The sequence below is a fragment of the Colletotrichum lupini genome, chromosome 6 (genome assembly GCF_023278565.1).
Source record: "Colletotrichum lupini chromosome 6, complete sequence".
NCBI classification, from domain to species: domain Eukaryota; kingdom Fungi; phylum Ascomycota; class Sordariomycetes; order Glomerellales; family Glomerellaceae; genus Colletotrichum; species Colletotrichum lupini.
Genome location: NC_064679.1, coordinates 4,659,832 through 4,685,199, shown reverse-complemented (window position 1 = coordinate 4,685,199; position 25,368 = coordinate 4,659,832). Strand labels below are relative to the sequence as shown.

At 46.3% G+C, this 25,368-nt stretch overlaps 7 protein-coding genes across 7 annotated transcripts; 3 read left to right on the top strand and 4 right to left on the bottom strand.

The window, feature by feature from the left end:
- Positions 1 to 244: 244 nt before the first annotated feature.
- On the top strand, positions 245 to 2,258 carry CLUP02_12863 (uncharacterized protein; the record flags this gene model as incomplete). Its single annotated transcript, XM_049291823.1, has 8 exons — positions 245 to 470; positions 547 to 607; positions 672 to 1,010; positions 1,071 to 1,245; positions 1,312 to 1,638; positions 1,701 to 1,811; positions 1,874 to 2,034; positions 2,090 to 2,258. The coding sequence occupies 8 exons, from the start codon at positions 245 to 247 to the stop codon at positions 2,256 to 2,258; spliced, it is 1,569 nt and encodes a 522-aa protein (XP_049148969.1).
- A 60-nt stretch (positions 2,259 to 2,318) lies between these two features.
- On the bottom strand, positions 2,319 to 3,878 carry CLUP02_12862 (tannase and feruloyl esterase; the record flags this gene model as incomplete). Its single annotated transcript, XM_049291822.1, has 1 exon — positions 2,319 to 3,878. The coding sequence occupies one exon, from the start codon at positions 3,876 to 3,878 to the stop codon at positions 2,319 to 2,321; it is 1,560 nt and encodes a 519-aa protein (XP_049148968.1).
- Positions 3,879 to 4,691: 813 nt separating this feature from the next.
- Positions 4,692 to 5,153, bottom strand: CLUP02_12861 (uncharacterized protein; the record flags this gene model as incomplete). The annotated part of the gene is made up of 1 exon (XM_049291821.1): positions 4,692 to 5,153. One exon carries the CDS (start codon positions 5,151 to 5,153, stop codon positions 4,692 to 4,694), a length of 462 nt encoding a protein of 153 aa, XP_049148967.1.
- Positions 5,154 to 8,642: 3,489 nt separating this feature from the next.
- Positions 8,643 to 8,807, bottom strand: CLUP02_12860 (uncharacterized protein; the record flags this gene model as incomplete). The annotated part of the gene is made up of 1 exon (XM_049291820.1): positions 8,643 to 8,807. The coding sequence occupies one exon, from the start codon at positions 8,805 to 8,807 to the stop codon at positions 8,643 to 8,645; it is 165 nt and encodes a 54-aa protein (XP_049148966.1).
- A 4,213-nt stretch (positions 8,808 to 13,020) lies between these two features.
- On the bottom strand, positions 13,021 to 19,424 carry CLUP02_12859 (ankyrin; the record flags this gene model as incomplete). The annotated part of the gene is made up of 8 exons (XM_049291819.1): positions 13,021 to 15,333; positions 15,521 to 17,901; positions 18,064 to 18,165; positions 18,232 to 18,436; positions 18,572 to 18,889; positions 18,948 to 19,001; positions 19,063 to 19,294; positions 19,348 to 19,424. The coding sequence occupies 8 exons, from the start codon at positions 19,422 to 19,424 to the stop codon at positions 13,021 to 13,023; spliced, it is 5,682 nt and encodes a 1,893-aa protein (XP_049148965.1).
- On the top strand, positions 19,423 to 20,828 carry CLUP02_12858 (XPG domain-containing protein; the record flags this gene model as incomplete). Its single annotated transcript, XM_049291818.1, has 10 exons — positions 19,423 to 19,572; positions 19,633 to 19,659; positions 19,795 to 19,814; positions 19,873 to 20,012; positions 20,062 to 20,146; positions 20,183 to 20,221; positions 20,274 to 20,375; positions 20,438 to 20,576; positions 20,660 to 20,767; positions 20,820 to 20,828. 10 exons carry the CDS (start codon positions 19,423 to 19,425, stop codon positions 20,826 to 20,828), a joined length of 819 nt encoding a protein of 272 aa, XP_049148964.1.
- A 51-nt stretch (positions 20,829 to 20,879) lies between these two features.
- Positions 20,880 to 25,344, top strand: CLUP02_12857 (acyl-CoA dehydrogenase domain-containing protein; the record flags this gene model as incomplete). Its single annotated transcript, XM_049291817.1, has 12 exons — positions 20,880 to 21,437; positions 21,500 to 22,007; positions 22,308 to 22,387; positions 22,487 to 22,791; positions 22,906 to 23,163; positions 23,280 to 23,438; positions 23,505 to 23,549; positions 23,605 to 23,650; positions 23,711 to 24,028; positions 24,064 to 24,169; positions 24,261 to 24,538; positions 24,598 to 25,344. The coding sequence occupies 12 exons, from the start codon at positions 20,880 to 20,882 to the stop codon at positions 25,342 to 25,344; spliced, it is 3,408 nt and encodes a 1,135-aa protein (XP_049148963.1).
- Between the last annotated feature and the right edge of the window lie 24 nt (positions 25,345 to 25,368).

The following is a 25,368-nucleotide window of genomic DNA, read 5'->3' as shown; positions in this document are numbered from 1 at the left end:
AAGCTCAGCACCGTCAAACTGATACATGGTGGCAGAAACAACATCTCAAGTCTGTCTTACCCAGAACTCATCAGAATCAAGGGCGATAATAGGGCTTTGCCCTCAAGATCCATCAGAAGATAAGGAAACTTCGAGATATCCCTGAACATAAGAAACAAGTCTCGCGCCATCATCTGGATCGTGCTCGAGAGGAGTCTTCAAGGACCAACCTAGTTGAGCCATCTACGTTTCCTCAATTGCTACAATGGCTCTATTTCAACTGCGCGAGGTTCTTTTCTCGCCAAGAATTCTTGCCCTGTGCTTTTCTGTGTACCTTATAGTTGGTGTTCTCTACAGAATCTTCTTCCACCCTCTTAGGAAGATCCCTGGTCCTTGGTATGCGGCAGCAACGTACTGGTACGAATTTTACCAAGATGTGATTCTCAATGGCAACTACATCAAGGAGTACCCTGATCTTCACGCCAAGTATGGTGAGCAAATCTCCGAGATCTACGCAGGCGTTCCTGGCTGTGTCGTTTGCATACTGATCAGTGATGCACTATTCAGGCCCAGTGGTTCGGGTGTCTCCCAGTCGTGTGCACGTTAGTGATCCAGATTACTTCAAAGAGTGAGTTAAGCTCTGTTTATAGTATGACGTCTTTGAGGGAGACTCTCCTTACTCAGTTTATCAGGGCTTACGGAAGTGGCACGAAATATATCAAGGATCCCGACTTCTTCCAGAGCGCTGGTGGTATCAAGCACTCCATCATCATGTTGATTGATCCCGAGGTTCACAAAGAACGAAAGAATACAGTCCAATCCCTTTTTTCGACCAAACATGTTGAACACTTGGCGCCTGTCGTTCTGGATGTTGTGCAGAGAGCAATGGCAAAGGCGCAGCGTGCCCTCAAGAATGACCAGCCGATTAACTTGCAACCATTTTACCAATGCATTACTGTAGGTTATACCTCAGTCCAGCTACATGATCGCAACATCGAGCTTCAGGGCGTTATCTGCGGTCTACTGAGACTGTGATCTTGAGTGCTGAACAGTCTCTAGGTTGACACTATTATGCCTGTCTTGTTTGATAGACAGTTGAATTTTGTTGATTCCGACGAAGACGAGCCACCGTTTTTGAGCTTGTTGGGCAAGTTTGTTGACAAGTTCTTCCTCACTAAGCACTTTCCCATGATCAGCCACATTGCTATGAGTTTACCTCTCAGTGTAGCAAGGACGGTTTTGCCAAGCTACGTCGCTTTTCGAGAGGTGAGTACAATCATTACAATTTCTTCTTAACGTTAATTTCAATATCTCCTGCTGACATTCAAATAGCAATGCGCCACATGGATCAAGGAAGACGAAGAGAAACAGCGCAACGGCAAAAGAATAGCTGATGGTCGTAAGACATACTTCGATCTCCTTCTGGAAGCAGAGAAAACAAAGAGGCTCCACAAGCTCGGCCAAGAGGCACTCGTTGACGAAGCACTGTCTGTGTGTTTTGGTGGAACTGATACCAACAGCATTGCCCTTAGCTTTGGCACATACTTCTTGCTCAGAAACCCGAATAAGCTTCAGAAGATGTTGGACGAGTTGAAAGACGCGCCTACGAATATGGATGGCCTCTATGAGTATCATACTGTTTCCAAACTGCCTTATCTTGTGAGTCGAAGTTGATTTGGAAGGAAAATTCAACGCAGCATACTTATTATCCATGTTTCCAGACTGCAGTCATCAAAGAGATACTTCGGCCGGGATCCCCAGTGCCTGGTATCATTCCCCGCAGAGTCCCTGCCGGCGGCGCTTCCGTCGGAGGACATTATCTTCCGGAAGGCGTAAGTCACAGACCAGACTAGCTACGCGGTGTGCAAAATGACTGACTCTGCGCTTCTTCAAGACCACCGTTTCACAGGCTCTTCGGCTGATAAACGTCAACTCGGACGTCTATTCGGAGCCTGAGAGATTCATTCCTGAAAGGTGGCTTGGCAAAGCCGGCTGGGACCTGGAGAAGTACTTTGTGCCTTTTAGCAAAGGCCCCCGAGCTTGTATAGGCGTGAAGTAAGTTCACATTCTCTCGACCTTACGAGGGGAAACACCGGTCTAACGTATACAGCATTGCATATCTCGAACTCTACGTGTGCTTTGCAAACCTTTTTGGCCGCTTTGAGATGGAGCTATTTGAGACGAACGAGAGCACCCTTAAGTGGGTAGACAATGGTGTAACGAGGCTGTTGAAGCCAATGAAAGTCAAGATCAAGTCGATCAGAGGCGTGAGTCAGTGATCCATGGTCGGCAATTGTGATAGCATAGATATCTCAAATACACGTGCTTCGCATTAGACACTAAACGCATTCCCACCCATCCGGCTTCACGGGATCTCCTTGTCCCTTGAACACGTTCCTTGTGGGATATTTACAATGCTTCCTCTGCAGATCGACCTCCCCGGAGGCCGTCAAGCGGCTACCAAGAATGAAATCGGGTGCAACATCCTCCTCAACCCAGCGCACGATCGCCGCCAGTACATTGGCATCTGGGTCGTAGGAGGCGAAAGTCTCAGGGTTGCCACCGATCATGCTAGCCCCAGTGCCATCGCGACAGTGCGCCATGCCGGATATCCTGAAATACCGATAGAATTCATCCAATTCCTTCGAAGGGAGGTTCATGGTTCGTGACACATGGTTATAGTACCTCTCAGAGTTGTCACTGCTGATCGCATTGTCTTGCATACCGTGGTAATGCAGGATTTTGACTCCACGATCCTTGGCAGCGGATAAGTCTCCTTCCCACGTCGACACCTTCCACGGGTCTTGCTTAGAAGCAACAGCGTAATCCTCCGGGGTCATTGTAGAAAGGTTCCAGTTTGTATCGTTGTATACAACATAGCGCCACCAGTCCAAGGGGTACTGATGGGGCTGGCCGTTGAGAAGTCGTGCAGTCGCGTTAGAACCTGGCTGTAGTCTGGGGAAGATGTACTGCCCATCCAATCCGTAGACTGGAGAGAAGACGGCCCGCACAGTAGCGGCTTGCTCTCCGCTCAGACAGCTATCAGAAGAGCCGTCGGCGCAAATGAGTCCTTCAGGTCGGTATTGGCACAAGCTCGGGTCTTCGAGGATGCCGTCTTCAAGACCGTCTAATCCGTCACACTGCTTCAGTATATCGGCATACACCAGCTCCCACTCCGCTGGAGAGAGGAACCGCGAAGTCTCATTGGTCCCCGTCTTGAGGAAAAGTTGGCCAGTCCAGTACATGAGTGCAATCAGATCGAAAGCTGGAGCACCGGCAACGATACCGTCGTAGTCTTCCGGAAAGCTCTGGGCCTCCTTAAACCCCTGTCTACCGCCTGTGGAGCAGCCCAGGTAATATGACTTGGTGTGCTCTTTGCCGTAGTATTGCTGAGCAATCTCTTTGCCCAACTGAGCTTCAAGATGCATGGCGCGGTAGACGTAATCCTCAATCACTCCGGGGTTGTTGAGGAACGGGGCACCAGACGTTCCGTCGTGGCCGTTGTTGGTGCCAATTGTGGCAAATTGGTGTGTGGCCCCGTAGTTGAGGTCGCCGTATTTGATGCATCCATTCATACCGCCGTTGCCAGTGCCCAAGAAACGCCCACTCCATTCTGATGGAAGCCAAGCCTCAAGGGAGATATTGCTTGTCGGACCGGTAGTAGTGACAAAGACAACCCGACAGATATCAACGCTGGAAATTTGAAAGGGGATGGCGCACGACGGGTGGTTATCAGGGAGCGAAATGTTCGTCCCTGCTGTGATGAATGCTGTCTCATGGATTGTCGTATTGGGAAGACTAAGACGGCTCGCTAACGATGCGCAGTCCTCGGGAGTGACAGCTCGGGCTGACCCAACCGCCAACAGGAGTTGAAACACTGAAGAGCGAGAACCTCTCATGATTGCGATTACTGATCCAACAATGTCTACACTTGGCACATAGAGGGTAACTCCAAGGGTTATTTATTGCCATCTACTTCGTATGCCTCAAAGAGTGCTACTCACTCATAACGCTCTGCGTAATTACCGTGAACTGCTACCGCGCTTATCCGCAGTCCTCGAGGGAATCCGCTCTCATGCTTGTAGCTAGTCTCCTGGGTCCAAATCCCCGCAGACGGATAAAGGTCGGTTGGCAGTCACGGCTTTGTAGTCTCTGCAGAGCTGCTAGATTGACGTACGATGGGGACAACGGAGCAATAGAGTCGATCACCTGCCGTACCAGGCTAAGGATAGTCTGGGGTAGCTGGGCAGCTGGTGGGGAAGAGTTGCTTCTTCAGAGGGGCTGTTGCCGCTTGTTCGAATTAGAGACGCGGGGTAACCAGCCATTCCCCTGCAAAACGACAGCCGTATTCTTGCCTTCTAGTCAGTATGTCGGCGTAATCGACCGGTTACTGACTCTTTTCGGTGATCAAATGCCCCTTATTACAGATGTCATGATGTCTTGCGTGCTCCGGTAAGCCTCGGGCAGTGTGAACCTCTCAACCCTGTCCCGCTCTGCTGTTGATTCCACGGAAGACTTACGGACCCCGTCCACAGACTAAAGTTGAATACGATCGTGCCGACACAAACACTTTGGGAATCAAGCACCCCGGTTTGTTTTTCGGCAACCCAGCACTGACCGTGACTTTGCACCTGTTGAAGACTTGCTTAACAATTGCCTATCGATAGCAGCGTCGAGAAAATGTTTGAGCCTAGCTTGTGTTGCTATTCTGTTCAGTTCAACATTCCAATCCGCCTTATTCCCCGTTCCTTGCAAGCCCTCTTCAAACTTCTCCTCGTGCCTTGCCAGGTAGATCCCTCCAGCTTCCTCTTCGAGTTCCCAATTTTCCTTTGAGACTCTACATCACCGTCGTCTTCAGAGGAAGTAGACTCGTCGTCACCCTTATAATCACCATCTCTGCAGTCATCATCAGTCGGGTAATCAGTGTGGTAGTCCGCCTCGTCAGCATTGGTGTTCCCCTCAGTAGCATTCACCAAGAACTCCACTTTCCTCCAGGGCGTTTCCGGAGCTGTGCAATTCTGGCACCTGAAGTCCGGCTGGTTCTCTCTCAGATATGTTTTATCGCAAGCAGGTCGCGGAACCCGCGCGTTGACGTATTTGCATTTCGTGAGCTTGCGGTCGAAAGTGAAGCCGCAGCTGGAGCATTCATTGTCGTACCAAACGAAATGACACATGATGGGTGACTAGAACGATGCGTTCAGGTAGTCGGGAGATGCTCTGAAACGGCTTGGTTGATTGGTAATGGAACTGAGTCTTGAAACTGAATTTCGGGACTTGTTGCTGGCTACTGCAAGGTGGTGTGTAGAGAATTGGTAAACGAAGCATCAAGTGCGACCACTCGCATATAAACTCCTTGACCTGTTCTCTATACTGGGAAATTACACTGAATCGCATCCATTTGTTTCTATTGGTATCCCTATTACAGGGTAGTTGGTTCGAACCGTAGTTGACGAAGAGATCAATTGAACTATATAAATATCTGCGTAGTAGGTGTAAAAAGGAGGTTCTAACCGTAGGTTAGGCTGGCTACGATAATTATAAATAGGGCCCTTAATTAGCCCCTGCGCAGTCGGCTATATACTACGGTCGAATTAGACTTCTAATCTAATACTAACTTTCTCTTTCTTTTATTAATTTAACTACTATAGTTAGAGGTATAATTCGACCTCGGGCCCGTTTACTAAGTCGTCTCTTTTTCCCTCTTTTCTCTACTCTTTTTATATAACCTATTCCTCTATTTATATAATAACTTTTCCGTTACTTACGAATTATTCTAATTCCTTATTTAGTATTACTTTTATAAAAGCGTTTGTGAGGTTATTTTTATTATTAATCTAATAAATCTCGAGTATCTCGCGCCTTTCGTACGATTACCTAAGGGCTATAATATTAATTATAAGCCTCTTTTCCTTCGTCGTTCTTAATTTAATAAGGTATTCGTATAGTAAGTAAGAATCGGTATAAATAACCGTTAGAATAGGTAAAAGGCTAATTCGATTAGTAATCTTCCTTAGTATTATTAAAATTATATAAGAGAGGTTAACGCCGTTAACTATATTATAAACCTCTGACGCTAGTACACTTCTTATTACCTACTTACTTTTAGTTAACGAGTAATAAATTATATTACTATATATAATAAATTCGCTCTCGCTTATACTCTCGTTAGCTAGGATAATAATATACCTTAATTACGAAGTAAAGTCGTTATTATTTATAAATAACCTATCGATAAAGACGTAGAGCTTATTAATTATAAGGTCGATTAGGTAATAAACGAGACCTCGATCGAGATTTATTTATTACTATTTAAGCCGCTTATTAAGTACCTTAACGTCCCGTTTAGTTAGATCTATAGCTTACGCTACCTTAGCGTAGTTAAACGTCGCCTCGGGCTAATAAATACTTATAATATATACCCCTTACGCAAGCTTAGCCTTATACTACTTTTTAACGTTAGTTACGTTTAGATTAACGAGGTTAATCTTCTCGCCCTACCCCTTTTATTAAAAAACGATAGTTTCCTTTTTAATTATAAAAATCCTACTATTAAATACTAAGGGGGTATTTATTATAAAGACCTCTTTTAACTTTACTACGAAGCCCGCTTTTTAAAGCTCCTTATCCTCTTTTTTTATAAAGTTAATATTAAATAGGCCTAATATATCGTTAGTCTATATTCCGATAATCCTAAATTAGTCGCCTTTATACTCCGCAATTAATAAGTACGGGTCGTACGTAAAAGTAACTATTAATAGTTAATTAATATAAAAATCGTAATAAGTAGCTTACTAATAAGTGCCCGATTCTGCGAGCCTATATAGTAGCTTAAGTACTTTAATAATCGTGCTTTCTAAATACTTACTAGCTATTTCCTTTAGTAAATAGGCTAGGATTCTCTTTATAAACCCTATAGCCGATTAGGTATAGGCCTAGGTAATATTACGGCTCTAAATTTCGTATCCCTTCTTCCGTAGCGATGCTATTAGTACTATTATTAATTATTAGTTATAGTACTATATAATAAGCGATTATATAAGTAGCGTCGCCTTTTTAATATTGCCGTACCCCTAAATTACGTATCTAAACTTCTCGTACGGCTAGGGTATTCCTTTCCCTTTAATCTTACGAACTATTTATAATTTAAATATATAGAGGTTTATATATTTTTCTAAGTCGTATAGGATAAATCGATAGACCCCTCGATTATAAAGAGTATTTACTTCGATAAGATCTAATCCCTTATACGGCTTTTTAGTAGTTGTAATTACGCCTTCCTTACGTAGTTTAACCGCTAGCTCGAAATCGGCTTTCTCTTTTATTATATAAAAAGTATTAATTACCTCGTTATTAGTAATAAATTGCTATATTAGGGCTTGCTATCGTAGTCTTTTGCGACGTCTCGCTAGTAATATTAATACCCTTTTAGTAATATCCTCTTCCTCGTTATTTATTAATATTACTATGACGATTTCGTTAAAGATAATTTCCTATGCCTTTACTACGAGTTATATAGTTTCCCCTAGCTCTTTTCTTTTTTATAAGTTAGAAATTACCTCGTTAAGATCTATATAGTACGGTCTAATTACTATAATTAATACTTTAAATAACTAGTCGCGATCTCTCGTAACTATATAAGAGCGCTCGTTAATAAAAATTAACTTATATAGCCTAGTCTACTATTAGGTAACTTCGCGCTATACTTATATATCCGAATTTAGTAGTATATTTAGATTATCTCTTATATCGGGCCTATTGCGCATAATAATTACCTTATTAATTTACTTTCTTACGCTTACCTCGCGCAATACTTATATTACTTTTTTAACTACTTAGGCTCGTTAGTTTATGCCTAGTAATAGTAGCGAGGCTAAGGTCGTTCTTAGATATGCTCTAAATACTAATAGCGTTAGTATAAGTCCGTTAGGCCCTATAATATCGTTATAGTATTTAAGTACTATCTAGAGGCATTTGTTATTAATAAAATCCGGATTTTCCTTTTTAATAATTCTAAACGCCCTTTTTAACTACTAGTATACCCTTTCTACTTTTCTAATACTATAGTGCGCTTTAACGGGCACGACTTTTAGCTATATACCGTAGGCCGTCGTATTATCCCTAAATTTTACTAACTTAAAGCTAGTACTAGCGTTAGTTCTAATACCGTCTAGCGGTCCTTAGTATATATTAATCTAGCTTTTTCGTAGGGCTACTTATACTATCTTTACTTATAGATCCTAGAGGAATTACCCTACTTAGAAAAATATAGCTACGTCGATTATATATAATACTAGCCGACTATTTAAGTAAAAAATATTAACGACGATTTCCTAGTTAAAGTTAAGCTTATTACGCAATTTAAACTTAAATTTACGTAGGCTCTGCGTATTTATTTAGTATTAGTAATATACTTTTATTAACTACTCTAGCGCCCCTATTTCGATATTATTATTACCTAATTACTTTAGGAGGTTATATAGCCTCGTAACTAACGGGTACCTAAATCTTTAGTATAGTCTTTTAAGCTCACTTTCCGTTAGGTAATTAATTAATTTCGTATCGTTAATAAGCTTTATAAACGCATACCCCTATCGTCGTTCGACTACCTCGAAGTACTTACTACTAGAGATTCTGTTCCTCGTATTATTAAATATAATACTTAGTTAATTTATATTTTTTAGATATAGGAGAAATGGGGTATTAATAAGTAAAATATAGAAAGTTATTATTCTAAAGTGCGTCTCTACTTTTATTATACCTAGGGCGACGATTTCCTTACCTAGGCCGAAACTAATCCTTATAATACCCGCTATTAACGTATTAAGCATTACTAGCGCGATTTTTTATAGCGCTTAGAATTGCCCTTTTTTTTTAATTAACTATTACGATGCCTTAGTATTTAAGATAATCCTATAGAAATTATTTAGGCCGTACCTTTTGCTCGCGTAAAATACTTATATAAGCTTAGTATTCGAGAGATCTAAGTAATATAAAAAGGACCCCTCTAGCTACCCCTAGATTTACTTAGTACTATATTCCTTTTTTTTAAATATTAAGAGAGATAATATCTTCTCTTTAATCGTTAAGAAAATAGGCTTCGGCCCTATTAAATTTGCCTTTTCGGCCGCCTCTATATTTATTATCTAAGGGACCTTCCCTTATTATCTATAAATAAAAGCCTACTTATTAAAAGCTTCTACTACCCTCTATTCGTTTAGCCTCGTATATCCTCTAGAAGCTAACGGGGTAAAAAAAGAGTAGTTAATATTATTAATTTTGTTATAATTTAATTCGTTAGTATAGGGGGTAAGATCTTCCTTATCTTCCGAATCTCTTATAGGGGGTATATACTTTAGGCCGCTACTTTAACTACCGTCGCTAGGTTCCGTGCCCCTAGATCTACCCTTATATATAATAAGGAATTAATTAAACTAACGAGGGTTAGTTTTACTATCTACTACCCTCGACTTTTTATACTATTCGTACGATTTAGTACGCTCTTCCTCAGAATAGTTACTTAACTAATATCTATCCTTTTTATAAATATAGTATTACCTCTTTTATTACCTTACTTATAAATTAAATCTCTACCTATTTAATAAATCTAGGCCTCTTTATTAACGATTACTGTATTTAGCCTCTTTTCCTTTCTTATTATACGTTTAATTAACCTGATATTATTAATAAGGGCTGTTATATACTTAGAGGTAAGTTTAGCGCGGCATTCTTATTTTAATATTAAAACTAGATCTTAACCTCGAGCAAAGCGTCTCGTAATCTTTAGGTACCTAATATAGGGTAATCTTTATTTTTAGTATACGCTAGACTATAGTATAAAAATATCTAACTTTCCGCTCGTTTATCCCCTTATTTAACTAGGTTTTTACTAGCTTATTAATTTAATTAATAAGCTCTTCGAGGATCTTTACTCGCAATTTACCCTCTATTATCCTAGTTATAAATATATAAAAAATTGCTCGTAGCTTAGATAAGAGCTCTAGGTTCCTATCGTAAGTCTCGAAGTAGCTTCGGATTACGTTAATTATATTAAAAAAGTCGTTTCGATCGAGATTACGTACCGCTTTATAATAATAATTAAAGGCTTTATTTATAAGTACGATATTAATTACCGAATAGTACTAGTATTCCCTAATTCCGACTTTTTCGTAATAATTATAAAACATCGTTAGGGTTTCTTATAAGACCTTATACTTCCCCCTAGAGTATAATTTCTTTTTTTAGAAGATCTTTTTAAAGTTTATAAATTACTTCGTATTCGCTACTAGATTTTTAATATTTATATACGAACCCTGCGTCGCTACGTATTATTAATAACTTTAGGTCGTTTACCTCTTTTCTTATTAACTAATCGGCGCTAGATTTCGTATTAGTAGCAGTAACGAGTTATAAATTAAAATAGATAGAATTATTAATTATCGTACTTCTAGTACTATATTTTACCCTAGTATATCCTTTTATAATAACAAATTTCCGTTAGTAATTATAAAAAAGAAATTTAGGTCGTTTACCCTTTTTCTAAATTCGTTAAAGTAATTATACGCTCTATCGACTTATACCTAATTCTATAGTACGAATTCCTCTTCTATAATTATCGCTACTAATATTTCGTATAGCTCTTATAATTATAATTACGCTAATAATACCCCTTGCCCGTAAAGGAATTTATTAATTACTTTTGTAATTCTTAGGCTTGCGCTTGCGAACTATTTATCTAGCTAGTGGCTAACGTTATTTACGATCTCGTAAAATAGGGGTTACCCCTATAGCCCCTTTTTCTGATAAACCTTAGTTAAATAGATTAATACCGTATTAATTTACTTATTATTAGGCTAATCCGCAATTCTATATATCTACGTCCCTTAATAGTCCGGGTTAATATTTACTTACTTATAAGGGATTAGGATTCTATTTAGGATCGGGTTTCGTCCTCTTCTTCCTTACCTTAACTCGCTAAGGGGCTTATTTTAGCTTATACCTATATTAATAGTCGCTAGCGTATTTAATCTTAATGGGAATATATTTAATCTGCGCGCAGGTCGTAGTAAATCCGTGCTTTTGCTACTTAACGAATTTATTAGGGTTTAAGAGATTCCTATTTCCTCTCGCTATCTCGCTACTACTCTCGTTTTTATTATTTTTAGTAATTATTACTACCTTTCTAAGTCGCTAGCTATTATACTTACTAAGATCCTCCTTTTTATTTAGTATAAAAAGGTAGGTTTTAGTAGTTCTTTTTTATAATAGTAGCGGTAAACGTTTATATTATTATAGGATAATATAGTAATTAGTCTCGGGATCTTTATTAGTTACCGATTTCCGCTATCCTATATACTTCTAGCCTCTTAAGCCTCGTGCTCTCTATGATTTTTAAATAGCTTCCTTCCTCGACTTACCTCCTTTAGGGTAGTATTTTATAAAAACAGTTAAAATTAGATACTAAGTAGCTCGTAAAAGAGCTATATAGGCCGTTAGGAACTATATAGGCCGTTAAGTACGGTTAACAAAGTTAAGCCCTCTTTTTTATAAGATCGTATATTTTAAGGACTTACTAAAAATACCTACTTATCGCTTATACGTAGTAGGGTTAAATACCTTAGAGATCTTATTTTTTACGGCCTCTCGGTACCCTATTTTATATCTCTTAGGTAGTCTTTTTTATAGCTTAATTATAGTTAAGTAATTATTACTTACTAGCAATCCTTTTTATTATTTAGTTAATTTTTAATTACGGGCCGGCTATAGAAAAGTTATTTAGTAAAAAAGCTACTCGGGGCGACGGTAAAAAGCTAGTTACTTAAGTAGTTCCGTTAATTAACGTAGTTTAACGTAGTAAACGTCGACCTCTCGTAAGTAATAAAGGGCTATAATTACTTAATTCCGTGTAGTATTTAAGAATTACCTCCTTTTTTATCTATTTCTATAAGGTTAATTAACACGAATCTCCTATCCCGTGCGGTATTAAGAGGTTATCTCTTTTACGTAATAAGATACCTTACTAATTAATAATAGTAGAATTTAATTACTAATTAGTGTTAGTATCCCTATTATAAGGTAGTTAGTTCGAACCGTAGTTAACGAAGAGATTAATTAAACTATATAAATATCTACGTAGTAAGTATAAAAAGGAGGTTCTAACCGTAGGTTGGGCTGGCTATGATAATCGTAAATAGGGCCCCTAATTAGCCCCTGCGCAGTCGGCTGTATGCCGCGGTCGAATTGGACTTCCAATCCGACAGTTTCACTCAAGGTGAATGACGAGCTCCATTCAAGGTCGGTGGCTTAGATTCTTTGACGTGATTATGCCTTCTTTCATCCCAAAGGAGCCTAACAGTTCGCTAGAGCCTAACTCCCATTCACTCTCCTCGTCAGGGAGAAAGCCACCACCTGCGCCGGTATAAATAGCATCTCTTTGTTCAACCTTCGACCGCCTCGGACCTTTGATCATCAAGCAGAGTTTCAAAGACTAAGACAACAACAATTAATTGTTTCGCACCTCTCAGCCCTGAGAATCCGAGGGTGTAAACAACCTCAACGAATACAACGGCTCTCTCACAAAAGACTTCCTAGAAGATATATATCTAACTACTAACTTAGCTAGAGAGAGAATAATACGATTCCAGCCAAAGGTTCATCTATAACCACCAACCATGTGTCGCCAATTCCAGCACAACCTCCTCTGCACCAACTGCGGCCTCGCCTACAGAACCATCCTTGGCGAATTCCAGCAATGCCGATGGTATCACCGTCATCGCTGTGAAACGACGACGGTAAGTGCCGGTCCCATAAGAACTGGCCTATGCCATCATTGTATGCCTCCGGTACGGCAAAGGCATTATCCTCGATGTCAAGATGTTTGCTGCTCTGGGCGCGGAAGGAGACGTGGGCTGAGGTAAATAAAGTATCTTGCTATTCAAGTGGAATAAAAACCTGAACTCTCAATGTCGTGTTTTCATCAGTCATAATTCCGTTTCAATCTCGTGAGTCGTCGACAACAGACCGACAAACACTCCACGCATCCTTTCATCTTCTTTTTCTCCCCAACATCTCCTCGGCGCTACAGGAATATTCATCAATCACAACACCCGAATCATCATCATCATAAACCTCTCGTTGCGGGTACAACCACCCAACGTCACTGAGAATCTGCTCCAGCCTCGTCGCCTGCTCGTCTTTATACGCCACTCTTCTGCCTGACTCAAGCAAGTAATTCAGCTCGTCCCGCAACCTGTAGGGCGACGTCTCGATATCCCAAACCCATTCTTCAAAGTCTCGCCTCGGTTCTGTGAACATTGGCTCCCAAGGCTGTATCCGCTTGTAGACCGCAGGGGCTAGCGGCAGGTAAGGACTCCAAGCCCGACGTCGGAATTCCAGGTACCCGAAAGCATGGAGTACAGCGAGCGAAAGAGTTGTGTCTTCCGAGTCTGGATCGACTTGGAAATGCGAGATGAGAGCTTCCTCTACTGGGCGAGGACAATCTGTGACGATAAAATCGTTCTCCAACAGGTCCATGATCTGATTAACTGACTCAGAGTTGAGATCAATAATGCTGCGGTCTTTGATGACGGGGACATAAACCAACTCGTGCTGTAGCCTCGCCTCGTCGACGCACTTCATGCCAACCCTGAGACCGCAAAGCCGGCAAAACGAAACTTGTTCCTGCTCGTCTTCGTCGCAGAGATCGCAGTTGGCCATGCAGAACACCGTCTCGAGGCACTTTCCGTCCTCTCTTGTGACCCATACATCGACTATCAAAGCCTGGAACAAACGAATGGCTTCCTCGTCATATTCTCGTCTCTCGAGGAGAATGATGGCGATGTCTCGCATGAGATGCTTATGCTGGGCAAATGTCCGAGTTTCGACGGCTGTCAGTTCCGCAATGTAGCGCTTCAAGTAAACGTCAATGACTTTTATCGCCTCGCTGCTCAGACCCTTGTGCGGCATATCGATCGCCATGTCCAGAGGCGTATGCATATCGCTGTCCTTAACATCAAGCATCCGTTGAAAATGGTCGACGCCAGTCTCGGCTTTCAACTTCTCGCACGCAGAGTACACTAGCGTGGCCATTTCGGAAGCTTGTTGATGGTGATATGATCCGTCAATATGCAGCACATTGTCGCCGTAATAGTCAACGTTCTCGATAAAGGACGCTAGCTGAGGATGTTCGAGCAGCACCTCAACCACCTTGACACACTCGTACAAGGAGGCGACCCGCAGCGCCGACCTCCATGTAGTGGAAGTGTCTCCGGGCCACTTCTGCCCCTTTGCCGGATCCGCGCCCTTGTCGAGCAAAAGCCGGACAGTCGGGATATCTCCGGCCCTGCAAGCCTCTCCGAGTACCGTGAAGCCGGTTGAGCTGACGACATCATCAATGCCGAGGCCGTGCTGAAGCGACAGATCAATGATCTTGTAAGCCGCGCCGTTGTCCTCGGAAACTGTGCTACAGACACATGATGCTCCCATTGAGCATCGTGCTGTGATGTCGGCGCCTTTTTCTAGAAGAAACTGGACCAGTTGGAGGTTTCCATCTTCGCAGGCTACCATAAGCGGAGTTTTCCCGTCGTAAGAGGGGAGTTCCAGTGCCTCTGGCGACATTTCGTAGAGCAATTGCGCAATTTCTAGCCTTCCTGATTCGCAGGCTAACCAAAGCGGTGTTTCCTGCCAATGGCATGAGGCCAGGTTGGATTGAGCACCCGTATCGAGGAGACATCGCAGAATCTCAATGTGTCCGTCTCTGGCAGCGATGTGGAGAGGCGTCTCGTAGACTAGTCCTTCTTCGCACTGGTAGGTCACCAGGGCTGGCTCGTGTTCGATAAGAACTTTGGCAGTCTCAATGTTGTTTTCTTCCACAGCCCGATGGAGGGGAGTGGTGAAGCACCCGGGGATGTAGGACAAGAAACGTTTCGTGTCAGCACCGTGGGCGAGAAGCAACCGCGTGACCTCCGGCTTCATATCGCTCGCCTCGATGAGGATATGCTGGAAGTCTGGGTTGTCCGGGACGTAATTGATGCTTGGTGGCAAAGGGTTCTCGAGTAAAACTTTGATCATACCCATAGCAATGTCTTCGTCGTCAAGCATGGCGGCGTCAAGGGGGCCTGGCATTCCGTAGGCCTCCTCTAGGGTCGGGTCCGCTCCGTGCCGCAGGAGGAGTTCTACCATGTTTTGGTCCTTGTAGTCTACAGCCACCATTAACGGGGACTTGGCGTACTTCTTCGACTTCCAATTCAACGTGTTGATGGGCGATTGATAGGCGAGGAGCAGCTCGACTATGTCGGTGTTGCCCGTGCTGATATCAACCTCGCTTTCCTCCACACTAGAATTTCCCCAGTTAGCTTGCTGTTGGAGGAATGATATAGGTTTAACAAGAAAGCAATGTGCGAGCCATCGAGAGGTATCAGAAACCAACGTGCCTTTCTTTGTTTTTTGTCGTCCTCGCCATTTCAACCGCTATCAAAAGGGGCGTCTCATCAAGCGATGCAGGGTGACGACGTGGACTTGCCCCTGCTTCCAATAGTAGCTCTACCGCCTTGAAGTTATCGTCAACGATGGCAAAGCTTAGCGCAGTCCGACGGATAAACTTCTTTCGATCGCCTGAAATACCGTTAGAGAGAAGCTCTAGGTCGACATCAGGTCGTCTCAGAAGATGCGGTAGCCAATCGTTGCACAGCGGGCCTGTCAACAGATGAATCGCAGCGTATCCCATGCCATCTAGCTGATTGATATCTTCAACTCTATCCAAGAGGACCATGAAGATGTCGAAGTTTTGTTCGGTGATGGCAGCTGTTAAGGGTAACTGAAGGTTCGGCCACGGGAAATGCAAGCTCAGATCGACACCGTAGTCGATCAACAGTCTGGCAACCTCATTGTGATGTTGCATGATTGCTTCGCGGAGGGGATGCATGATTGGCGTGTGTATGCTTAACATGTCAGGCCTGGCTCCCGCTCGGAGGAGCAGCTCGACCATGGCAGCATCTCCTACACTGCAAGGGTTGACTAAGGGCGTTTCGCCCCATTTATCCGAGATATTTGGATCAGCCCCGGCATCAAGGAGTGATGTGACCAATCGTGCCATCAGGTCTTCATCGCGCGTTCTCAGATGCGTGCATAGTATCATCAAAGCGGTTCCGCCCCTCAACGAGCCTCGCTCGTTGACGTCTTTGGTCCGCTTCAGGAAGTATTCGACCATGTCGGGTTGTCCCTCTGATGAGCCTGCTGCATGCATCAGAGGAGTATGGCCGAAGAAGTTGTGTACCGAGAAACAAGAGTCGGGCCTCCAATATTCAATGAGCCTGGCAATTACTGGGGTTTGTTTACGCTCGTACAAGTACCGCCATGTCTGCCTGAGAAGCTCACTCTTCCAAGAATACGCCTCTCCCCTCCCTGCCCACTGAATTTCGTGGGTCAGATGACCAATATTAGCATCAATGAATGTGAACACGGGAGAGACGAAGGTGTCATCTATCACCCTCCGATGATGTGTAAATTCAATGTTCCAGGAGTAATAAGCTGACCAAGTTCTGTAGTTCGCAGAGCTGACGAAGTCGCCCAGCAGAGGGAGCAGTCTGACCACTTTGTCGCCCGCACGACGGAGATGTTCTCTCCAGTTGTTTGCCGCATATGAATAGAACGGGTGACGCGCTGAGATGTTGGGAGGCATGATCGATTTGAAGCTTCCGAAGTCAGATCCGGAGAGGTACTTTATACACAGGAATGCCATGTTTGCGTGCTGCTCTTTCTCGATGAGGTAGTAACGTCTGACATGGTAAATCAGAGAAGGATGACTAATTCTGAAGTCCCCTTCGTCCAAAGAATGAATGATTCTGGGGCACCGTTGTCTCAAGAAGTTGGGGAGGTCGAGGAATCTCAAGTTGGGGTCTCCGTGAAGACAGGCGATTGCATCGCATATTTCGGCTCTGGTAGGGATACTAAGATAGCCGAGTACGATTTGCACAGCTGACAGAGCATATTTCCCATCTTCGTCGATGGTCTGGAACAATGGTAGGAGATCTCTGTCGTAGTATTTTCCCAGGCTAGAAGGGCACGGAAGCACCCTCCCACTGAAGGAATACCCCTCGCCATCTTGGACCGTACTCATTGCGTCTTCGATGGAGTACTTTGCGAACCAAAAGAACGACTCCGACTTATTCTTGATCCAAGATCGAATTCCTTCTGGCGGCCCATTCAGATCCCGAAGCGTAGACAGGATGTCCAACTCTCTATCCACGTAAGTGCCGATATCTTTGCGAATTGCAGAATCAGTCATCAGAATCCTAGCGGAGTTAGGTATGCAGGAGTTCAGACTCAGAATCTCGCAAGCGCTATACGTGAACAAGAACTTGAACCTGACAGTTTCGCGCGGATATCCTTGGCCTGGAAGAGACGGGCCGGCAGCTGGGGATGAGCGAGCCACCGGGTGGTCGAGGAGACTTCCCACAAGGCAGAGAAATTCCCGGGCATAGGTAACATCACAGTCATCCAGACCATCCACGATGAGGAAAACAGCCGTCGTCTTTGGCGGGCCCGTACTGTATTGCATCTGGCTCATGATGTCGCGTAAGATGTCAAACAGCGCCGGCAGCTTGAAGTGGCTTTTCAGCTCCTGCCATCGATAGTAAGGCGCTATAGACTCAGACCAGACTGGCCGTAGTTGAAGAAGCGATCGGACGAAATACTGGGCAATCGGTGGCTTCTTGTTCCCAACAGTGCTGACGTTGCAAAAGAACGAGAGCACTATATTATTATCTGGGGGAGATCGAGGCCGATCCCAGGACAGGTAGTTGGCGATGGACTTGGCCAAGTAAGTTTTACCGCATCCCGTGGCGCCCTGGACAAAAAGACCTGCGGTCTTATTGGACTTGACCCAACTTTTGAAGAAGTCGTGGGACTGTATCCAGGTACAAGTATCTGGTGTCGGATGTATATCGTGTCCGAGATGATGCTCGTCCCATTGGCCGAGTTTGTTAACAAGGATATCTCGGTGCCTTTTTTTGTCGGCTAAATATAGATTAGATCACAGATTCCACGTCGAGAGAACATTTTGTTGTGATGAGAAGAGGTCGTGCTTACCAGCTTCTTTCTTCTTGGCCCACAAACTGAATGCCTCGTTGGCCTGATCTCGCGGTGGTGGACCCATGGGGATCCCACTCCGTGGTGGCGGCGGCAGAGACACTGGGGGTCCTATGAGATAACCTTCAGTTTCTCTTTACTCAACTGATTCTCATATGCCATCTTTACCTGGCGGGCCCGGCGGGCCTGGAGGCCCAGGAGGACCAGGAGGTGGTGAAGGTGGCGGGGGATTAGCTGTCGTGGGTGCCAAAGGGGGTGGCGGCGCGAAGAACACTCGTTTGTTGGTTGAAGACGATAGCTTTGTCATCATATCGCCAACCTGATCTGCCAATAGGCTGTATATCTTATCTGAAGGGGATGGGAACTGCGTTAACTGAAAGTGATGGCAAGCTATCGGCAAGTTCTGGCCCTGTGTTGGATCCATATCGGCCCGTCGTTTGGGCACAAGCTAGTCCACTGATGAGCTCCTGGTCCGCAAGTGCCGTGGAAAAGAAGAAGGCTCCCTCACCAAAGTCTTGTAGGTTGTACCATCTGCAGACGTGATTTCAATTCGACGCATGGCAATGAAGTTGAGAATTGTCAAGTCTAATGGCGCCTGTGTGAGAAAGGTCTTGTTGACTTCTCGAACAGCTTCCGCAAATTGTCTGACATCGTCAACGGACGGTCTTGTGGAGTGCTTGAGCAGAGTCGCTGCCACTGTTGATTTGACAGCTTCCAAGACTCCCTCGGAGTCTGTTGCATGGTGAACTGTATCGAGAAAGACGACGCCGACAGTGGACCCTTTGATAGCGAAGTATTCTACATAGTTGGACGATAGCTCAATTGCCTGCAGTCGATTGGTGTTAAGCTATAAAGTCTATTGAAGACAGCAGCTGACAACGTACCTTTTTGACAATGATCCCTCCAAGCCCATGGGCAATGAAAACAGTAGAGCCGCCCTGGGAACACGTTTATCAGTTCCATACGTCCAATTGAGAGTTGTTGATGGGTTTTACTAACAGGATATTTGCCGTAGTTGGATATCATCGATATCAAGAGCTCGTCGGCATGGAGCGCGATGCTTGCAGGCGTCATGTTTGCCGCCGGGTCCGAGTTGTATCCATAGGTCCAAACCCGGACTGAATCCTTGAAGCTCCCGAGAAAGTCGGGGTCTGAGATCCAGGTTTTGCCAGATTCATCATGGTGCCAGCTTGACTTGGGGGACCCGCCCAAGTCATGGACACATATGAGACTGCAGTGTGTAAGCTTGATTGAGACTCTTTAGAGGGTTCTACGAATTCTCACTTCACGAGAGGTCTCCATCCTGGCGGCACATGATTCATGTGGATTGGGTAAACAACGTCGAGGTTAGGGATGATCATGGCGAAGGCACAGTGGGTGACGAGCCACGGGTGGCACGATCGCGATATTTCCTCGCCTCCTCAGTGTCCCCGGCAGCTGGTTACGGGTGAGGTTGACGCGCTGATTTCGTTGAGAACTGTCGATTGCTACATAGACGCATGGCAGAAAGTATCACACCGCCCACATCAGGCTGCAACACTTAAGATGAGGCCATGATGATGACCACAGGCCGTGATCCCTAGGCGGCAACCTCATGTGAGGAGATGTTGCTGTTAGGGCTGAGCGATTGGACGTGACGCTAGCGGGCTGCAGGTGTAGCGGGGGTGAATTCGCTTCTGGCCCCCAACTTGGATCAGGCTTCCTAATGGCTGACATGCATTGCCAGCGCAGCCTCTGCTGACAATTTCATCGTGTGCGGCTGAGGCCTGTTTGTCCGACTCTAGGGTTGTTGTGAGAGGCTCTTGTCAGCCGATTCAAATGGCTGAGAGGTCAAGGTGTTCCATTTGGTGTCACTGCCGGGTTTGTTGCAATACGTCCCATTGTTTGGCTTTGCCGGGCTGTCATTGATATGTCTGCATTGATTCTTGTTCGGGATTTGAGACTGAATTGTACGCTTGCGGATAATTGTATAGCTATTTCTGACTGAACAGAAATTAGCGAATAAGCAACGACACCTTTTTCGAGATCCGATTTATGAGAGGCAATCAACTCCTGGAGCAGATCAGTCAAGCATGCTCATTATGTGACCCTGCCTTGATCTGACTTACAGGAAACGTAGGATCAGAAGAACAAGTTCCGAGGACAGTGGAACAAGCCCGTGGAATTCAACCTTTGCAAAGCAGGACGGAGCTTTGAGACGAGGTTGATAGACTGTGCTATCCGACTCAGGGACCGCCGGACCGGGATGTTGGAGGAGGTGGAAATGACGGGAATACCTTCAAGACCGCCAGTCGAGACCAGCTGGCAACACTGTCAATCAATTAAACGCGTGGCGGGGCTGCGCGAAGGAAGGCGCGTCATGACCTCAGCGAAGAAAGTGCAGGCGCGTCAACGCCATGCTCGACCCTTCCTTTCCCGCCAGCCCCCCGGTCGTCATCCCCCACCAATTCTCTACTGCTGCCTTTGCTGCATTCTTTCTTCAACCTCTACGCAACGGACAAGTCACTACCTCTGTGCTGTCGCTCGGAACGCTCCTCAATCCTACAACTGATCAAACAAATCTCCTCGTCATATTAATCAAAGTGTCCATCGGAAGTTCGGCGAAATGGGTATCAAGCATCTCTTCCAGATCATCAAGGAGGAGGCTCCCGATGCGATCAAGGAGGGAGAGATCAAGGCGCACTTTGGTCGCAAAGTTGCCATTGTAAGTCCAGCCCAATCACCAAATCATTTTAACGCCCACTAACTGAGAGCAGGATGCGTAGGCTCGCCGTCGAAACCCTATAGCTCACGCTTGCTAACGAAATCTCAGGTCCATGAGCATTTACTCCTTCCTCATCGCCGTTCGATCCGATGGCCAACAGCTCATGAACGAGAGCGGAGAGACAACATCACATCTCATGGGTCTTTTCTACCGTACACTCCGAATGGTCGACAACGGAATCAAGCCCCTATATGTCTTCGATGGTGCCCCGCCTAAGCTCAAGTCTGGCGAGCTCGCCAAGCGATTCCAGAGAAAGCAGGAGGCTACCGAGGGCCTTGAGGAGGCCAAGGAGACTGGTACCGCTGAGGAGGTTGAGAAGTTCTCCCGGAGAACAGTGCGGGTGACTCGCGAGCACAATGAGGACTGCCGGAAGCTTCTGAAGCTCATGGGCATCCCCTTCATCATTGCGCCCACTGAGGCCGAGGCTCAGTGTGCTGTCCTTGCTCGTGCAGGCAAGGTATACGCCGCCGCCAGTGAGGATATGGACACTCTCACTTTTGATACCCCGATCCTACTCCGTCACTTGACGTTCAGCGAGCAGCGCAAGGAGCCCATTCAGGAGGTTCACATTGAGAAGGTGCTGGAAGGTCTTGGCATGGAGCGGAAGCAGGTATGTCTCTCCCGAATAATGATTGACAAGGGTGAGCGCGTCGTAACTTATTATACGAACAGTTTGTCGACTTGTGTATCCTCCTCGGCTGCGATTACCTTGACCCCATCCCGAAGGTCGGTCCTTCGACAGCTCTCAAGTTGATCCGCGAGCACGGTGACCTGGAGACACTAGTCGAGGCTTTCAAGAATGACCCGAAGCAAAAATACGTCATTCCGGACGACTGGCCGTACCAAGATGCCCGAGAGCTGTTCCTCAACCCCGATGTCCGAAAGGCGGACGACCCGCTTTGCGACTTCAAGTGGGAGAAGCCCGATATGGAGGGACTGGTGCAGTACCTTGTCACGGAGAAGGGCTTTTCTGAGGACCGTGTGCGCTCAGCAGGCGCCCGCTTGGAGAAGAACTTGAAGAGCAACCAGCAAGTCCGCCTCGATGGTTTCTTCAAGGTGATTCCCAAGACAGAGGAGGAGAAGGCTGCGCACAAGCGGAAGCTGGATGCCAAGAACGATGAAAAGAAGAAGAAGCAGAAGTTGGAGAAGAAGGAGAAGGCTGCTGCCAAGTCTAAGCCTCGTGGGGCCTAGATGGACGTAGTGGTCGCTGGTTGGATAAGGTTGGCTAGGTTGCTGCGTGTGGTCTTCCCTTTGAGGATGATTGTCTATCAAAGAAAGGGCGGGATGGAACGGTGCCTTTTACGGATTGATTTAGTGTGGGATTCGGCGTTTGGGGGTCAAAAAGGAGACCCGTTGCTCTCGGGAGGCAATGTGGATTTAATGTCTTGGTAGGGATTGCTATGAATTGAGGATCAATCTCCACAGCTTGACACCTTTCAAATATAGATTATCTGACAATAACCTGGAAACTCGTCTACAGGCAGAAAGGCATCCGTACAGACAGCCAGCCTCCCCTATGACAATGGTGGGGCTGCGCAGACTAACCCACGTGCTAATGAGGTAGAAGACTACTTCGTAGCATGCCGAAGACTAGCCATGGGTCGGTAATTTTGTCCCACGGGGTAATCTACTAATCTAGTAATTACCAACGCCGTCCAGGTTCTCCGCGTTCTGCTCGTCGGTGTAGGACGTCGGTTGTCGGGAGATCATGTGCCTGACTCGAAGCGCATTGGATGCAAAGTGAATGTGTATCTTGGATGCTCACCTCTCCGTCTCTATGTACATGCAAAGTCAGGACTGGCGTGCCACGGGCAGCAAAGCGGCAGCAGAGAGGACCCACCTCACATGACCATCGATGGGATTCCCATTGGCCAGTCACCTTTGGAAAAGATGCCGAGGTTGATCCACACCTCGCGAACCGGAAACGGGCCACCCCTCGATGACATCAGCCAAAGAAGAAGGAGGTGCGACGCCCGAAACAGAAATCGGGAATCACATGTTGCGCAAAGGGAGAGTCGCACCAACACACACGGCTGCAGTTGAGCACCAGTCGCATTCTTGTAAACTTTTTGATCCAGGCCAGAGGGGTCTTTCACACGCCAGGCGACAAAAAAACAAGAGACAATGGACGGCGCGCAAACTTGGGACTGGGGAGAGGCTGCACGAGACCACATGACACGGATTAGCGCACCTAAATGTCGCCAATGGGGACTAGTGCGACGGCTCCCCAAGCTCACTCTGGAGTCTGTTTCCCGTTCGCCATCCTCCGAACCAATCCAATGGCACTTGATTGTGGTTGATTTCGGCCATGGCCAGTCGTGTCCGCCGCAATTTCAGTGACTGATGCTACCCGCGGCCTTAGTATCCTTACTTACTCCGTACTGCAGATTTCCCCACACAAAGGGCCCGTCCCCGAATTTCCGCATGTTTTTGTTTCTGGCTTGATGTGTAGTGTACCAGTATCTCTGCCTGCGACCTCGAGAGGTGTGGGGGAACTTGGAGAATCTTCAGGCCAACAAACACAGATGGATGATGGCATTGAATGGCCTCGTGAGCCTGGAGGCTGCACACAAAACACAATGTGCCGGCAATCGATTGCATTGCTATCCAGGTAGACTCGTTGCAATGCCTCGGCGCAAAGGTACTTACTTGCATGTCCCGTCGTGCTGCACTGAAGCTGCGGCTGTGTCCGCACACGCATCCCCTGGGTCAAACGTGCAAGGTGACGAGAGCCCGTCGAAAGAGGTAGGTACCTTTGCTGGCCATCTGCACCCCAGCTTCACCCCGAGGCGGGAAGGGGTACTTTCCCCAGCCAACCTGGATGTACTCCGTACCTAAACCCTCCTGGGTAAGCAGGTCCAATGGAAGGTAACCCTCTCCCAGAAACCAAAGGGCAGGTGCCTCTCCCATTTTACCTTGGGCTTACCTTCCCGCGTCCGCAAGCATGTGATTGTCTGGCCTGCGCTTGAGCTGCTGGCCCATTTGCCGACCTTGGCCGTCGCGACTCGTTTCTTTGACACCATTTCCCCAGACACATCCTCTTCCGGCAAGACCTCTTTAAACATTGTTATCCCCCTCGTCCTTCTTCGTCTTTCTCTCCCCTGGTTCATCTCTCCTGTCATCCCACAGTCCACAGTCAAACAGCGAATACCCATCCGACGAGAGTCCGCCGTAGATAGCACCCACATACTCCACAGCATCGTACGACAGAGTAATCACCGGTCACAATGTCCAAGACCTTCACCACTGGCGACGTTGCGTCGCACAACAAGCCTGACGACTTGTTCATCATCGTCGACGGCGATGTCTACGACCTCACAAAGTTCCAGGATGACCACCCAGGTATGTTCAGTTCTGCCATTTTCTCTGCCTCTGCTCCAGCCTCTGCTTTCCAAGATGACCCCACGTACGCCTCTCTGACTGACCTCCTCAGGTGGTAAGAAGATCCTCCAGCGCGTTGCCGGAAAGGACGCCTCCAAGCAGTTCTGGAAGTACCACAATGAAGGTATCCTGAAGAAGTACAAGGCCAAGTTGCACGTCGGCTCCCTCGACTCCAAGCCTAAGCCCGTCGAAGCGGCACCTGCTGCCGCCGCTCCCGTGCCCAAGAAGGCCGCCCCCAAGAAGGTCGTTGCCAGCAGCACCGAAGAGTCCGAGCCAATGGATCCCTTTGGCGACTTGGTTCCCTACGCCGACCCCAACTGGTACCAGGCTGTAAGTTCAATTGCCAAGTATCCTCTGGTGCTTAACATTCACTGACATGTTGCCTACAGTACCACACTCCCTACTACAACGAGACACACGCTGCCCTCCGCACCGAGATCCGCGAATGGGTCGAGACAAATGTCGAGCCCTTCGTTGGTGAGTGGGATGAGAAGAAGGAGGTTGATCCCGCCATCTACAAGCAGATGGGTGAGCGCGGCTACCTTGCTGGTCTGCTCGGTGTCCACTACCCTACGCAGTACACCAACAACACCGTTGCGTCGGTGGCTCCAGAGGACTGGGATCTCTTCCATGAGATGCTTTTGACCGACGAGCTGTCTCGTGCAGCATCAGGTGGCTTTGTCTGGAACGTCATTGGTGGTTTCGGCATTGGCTGCCCGCCCCTGGTCAAGTTTGGCCAGAAGGCTCTCGTTGACCGTATCCTGCCCGGCATCCTCAACGGTGACAAGCGCATCTGCTTGGCCATTACCGAACCCGATGCCGGCTCTGACGTTGCCAACTTGACTTGCGAGGCTAAGCTTAGCGAGGATGGAAAGCATTTCATCGTCAACGGCGAGAAGAAGTGGATTACTAACGGTATCTGGTGCGACTACTTCACCACCGCCGTCCGCACGGGTGGCGAAGGCATGAACGGTGTCAGCTTGCTGCTTATTGAGAGAGGACCCGGTGTCACGACAAGACGGATGGACTGCCAGGGTGTCTGGTCCAGCGGTACCACCTACATCACCTTTGAGGATGTCAAGGTACCTGTTGAGAACTTGCTCGGCAAGAAGAACCAGGGCTTCAGAGGCATGTAGTCGTTTCCACAAATTTGCCCCGTA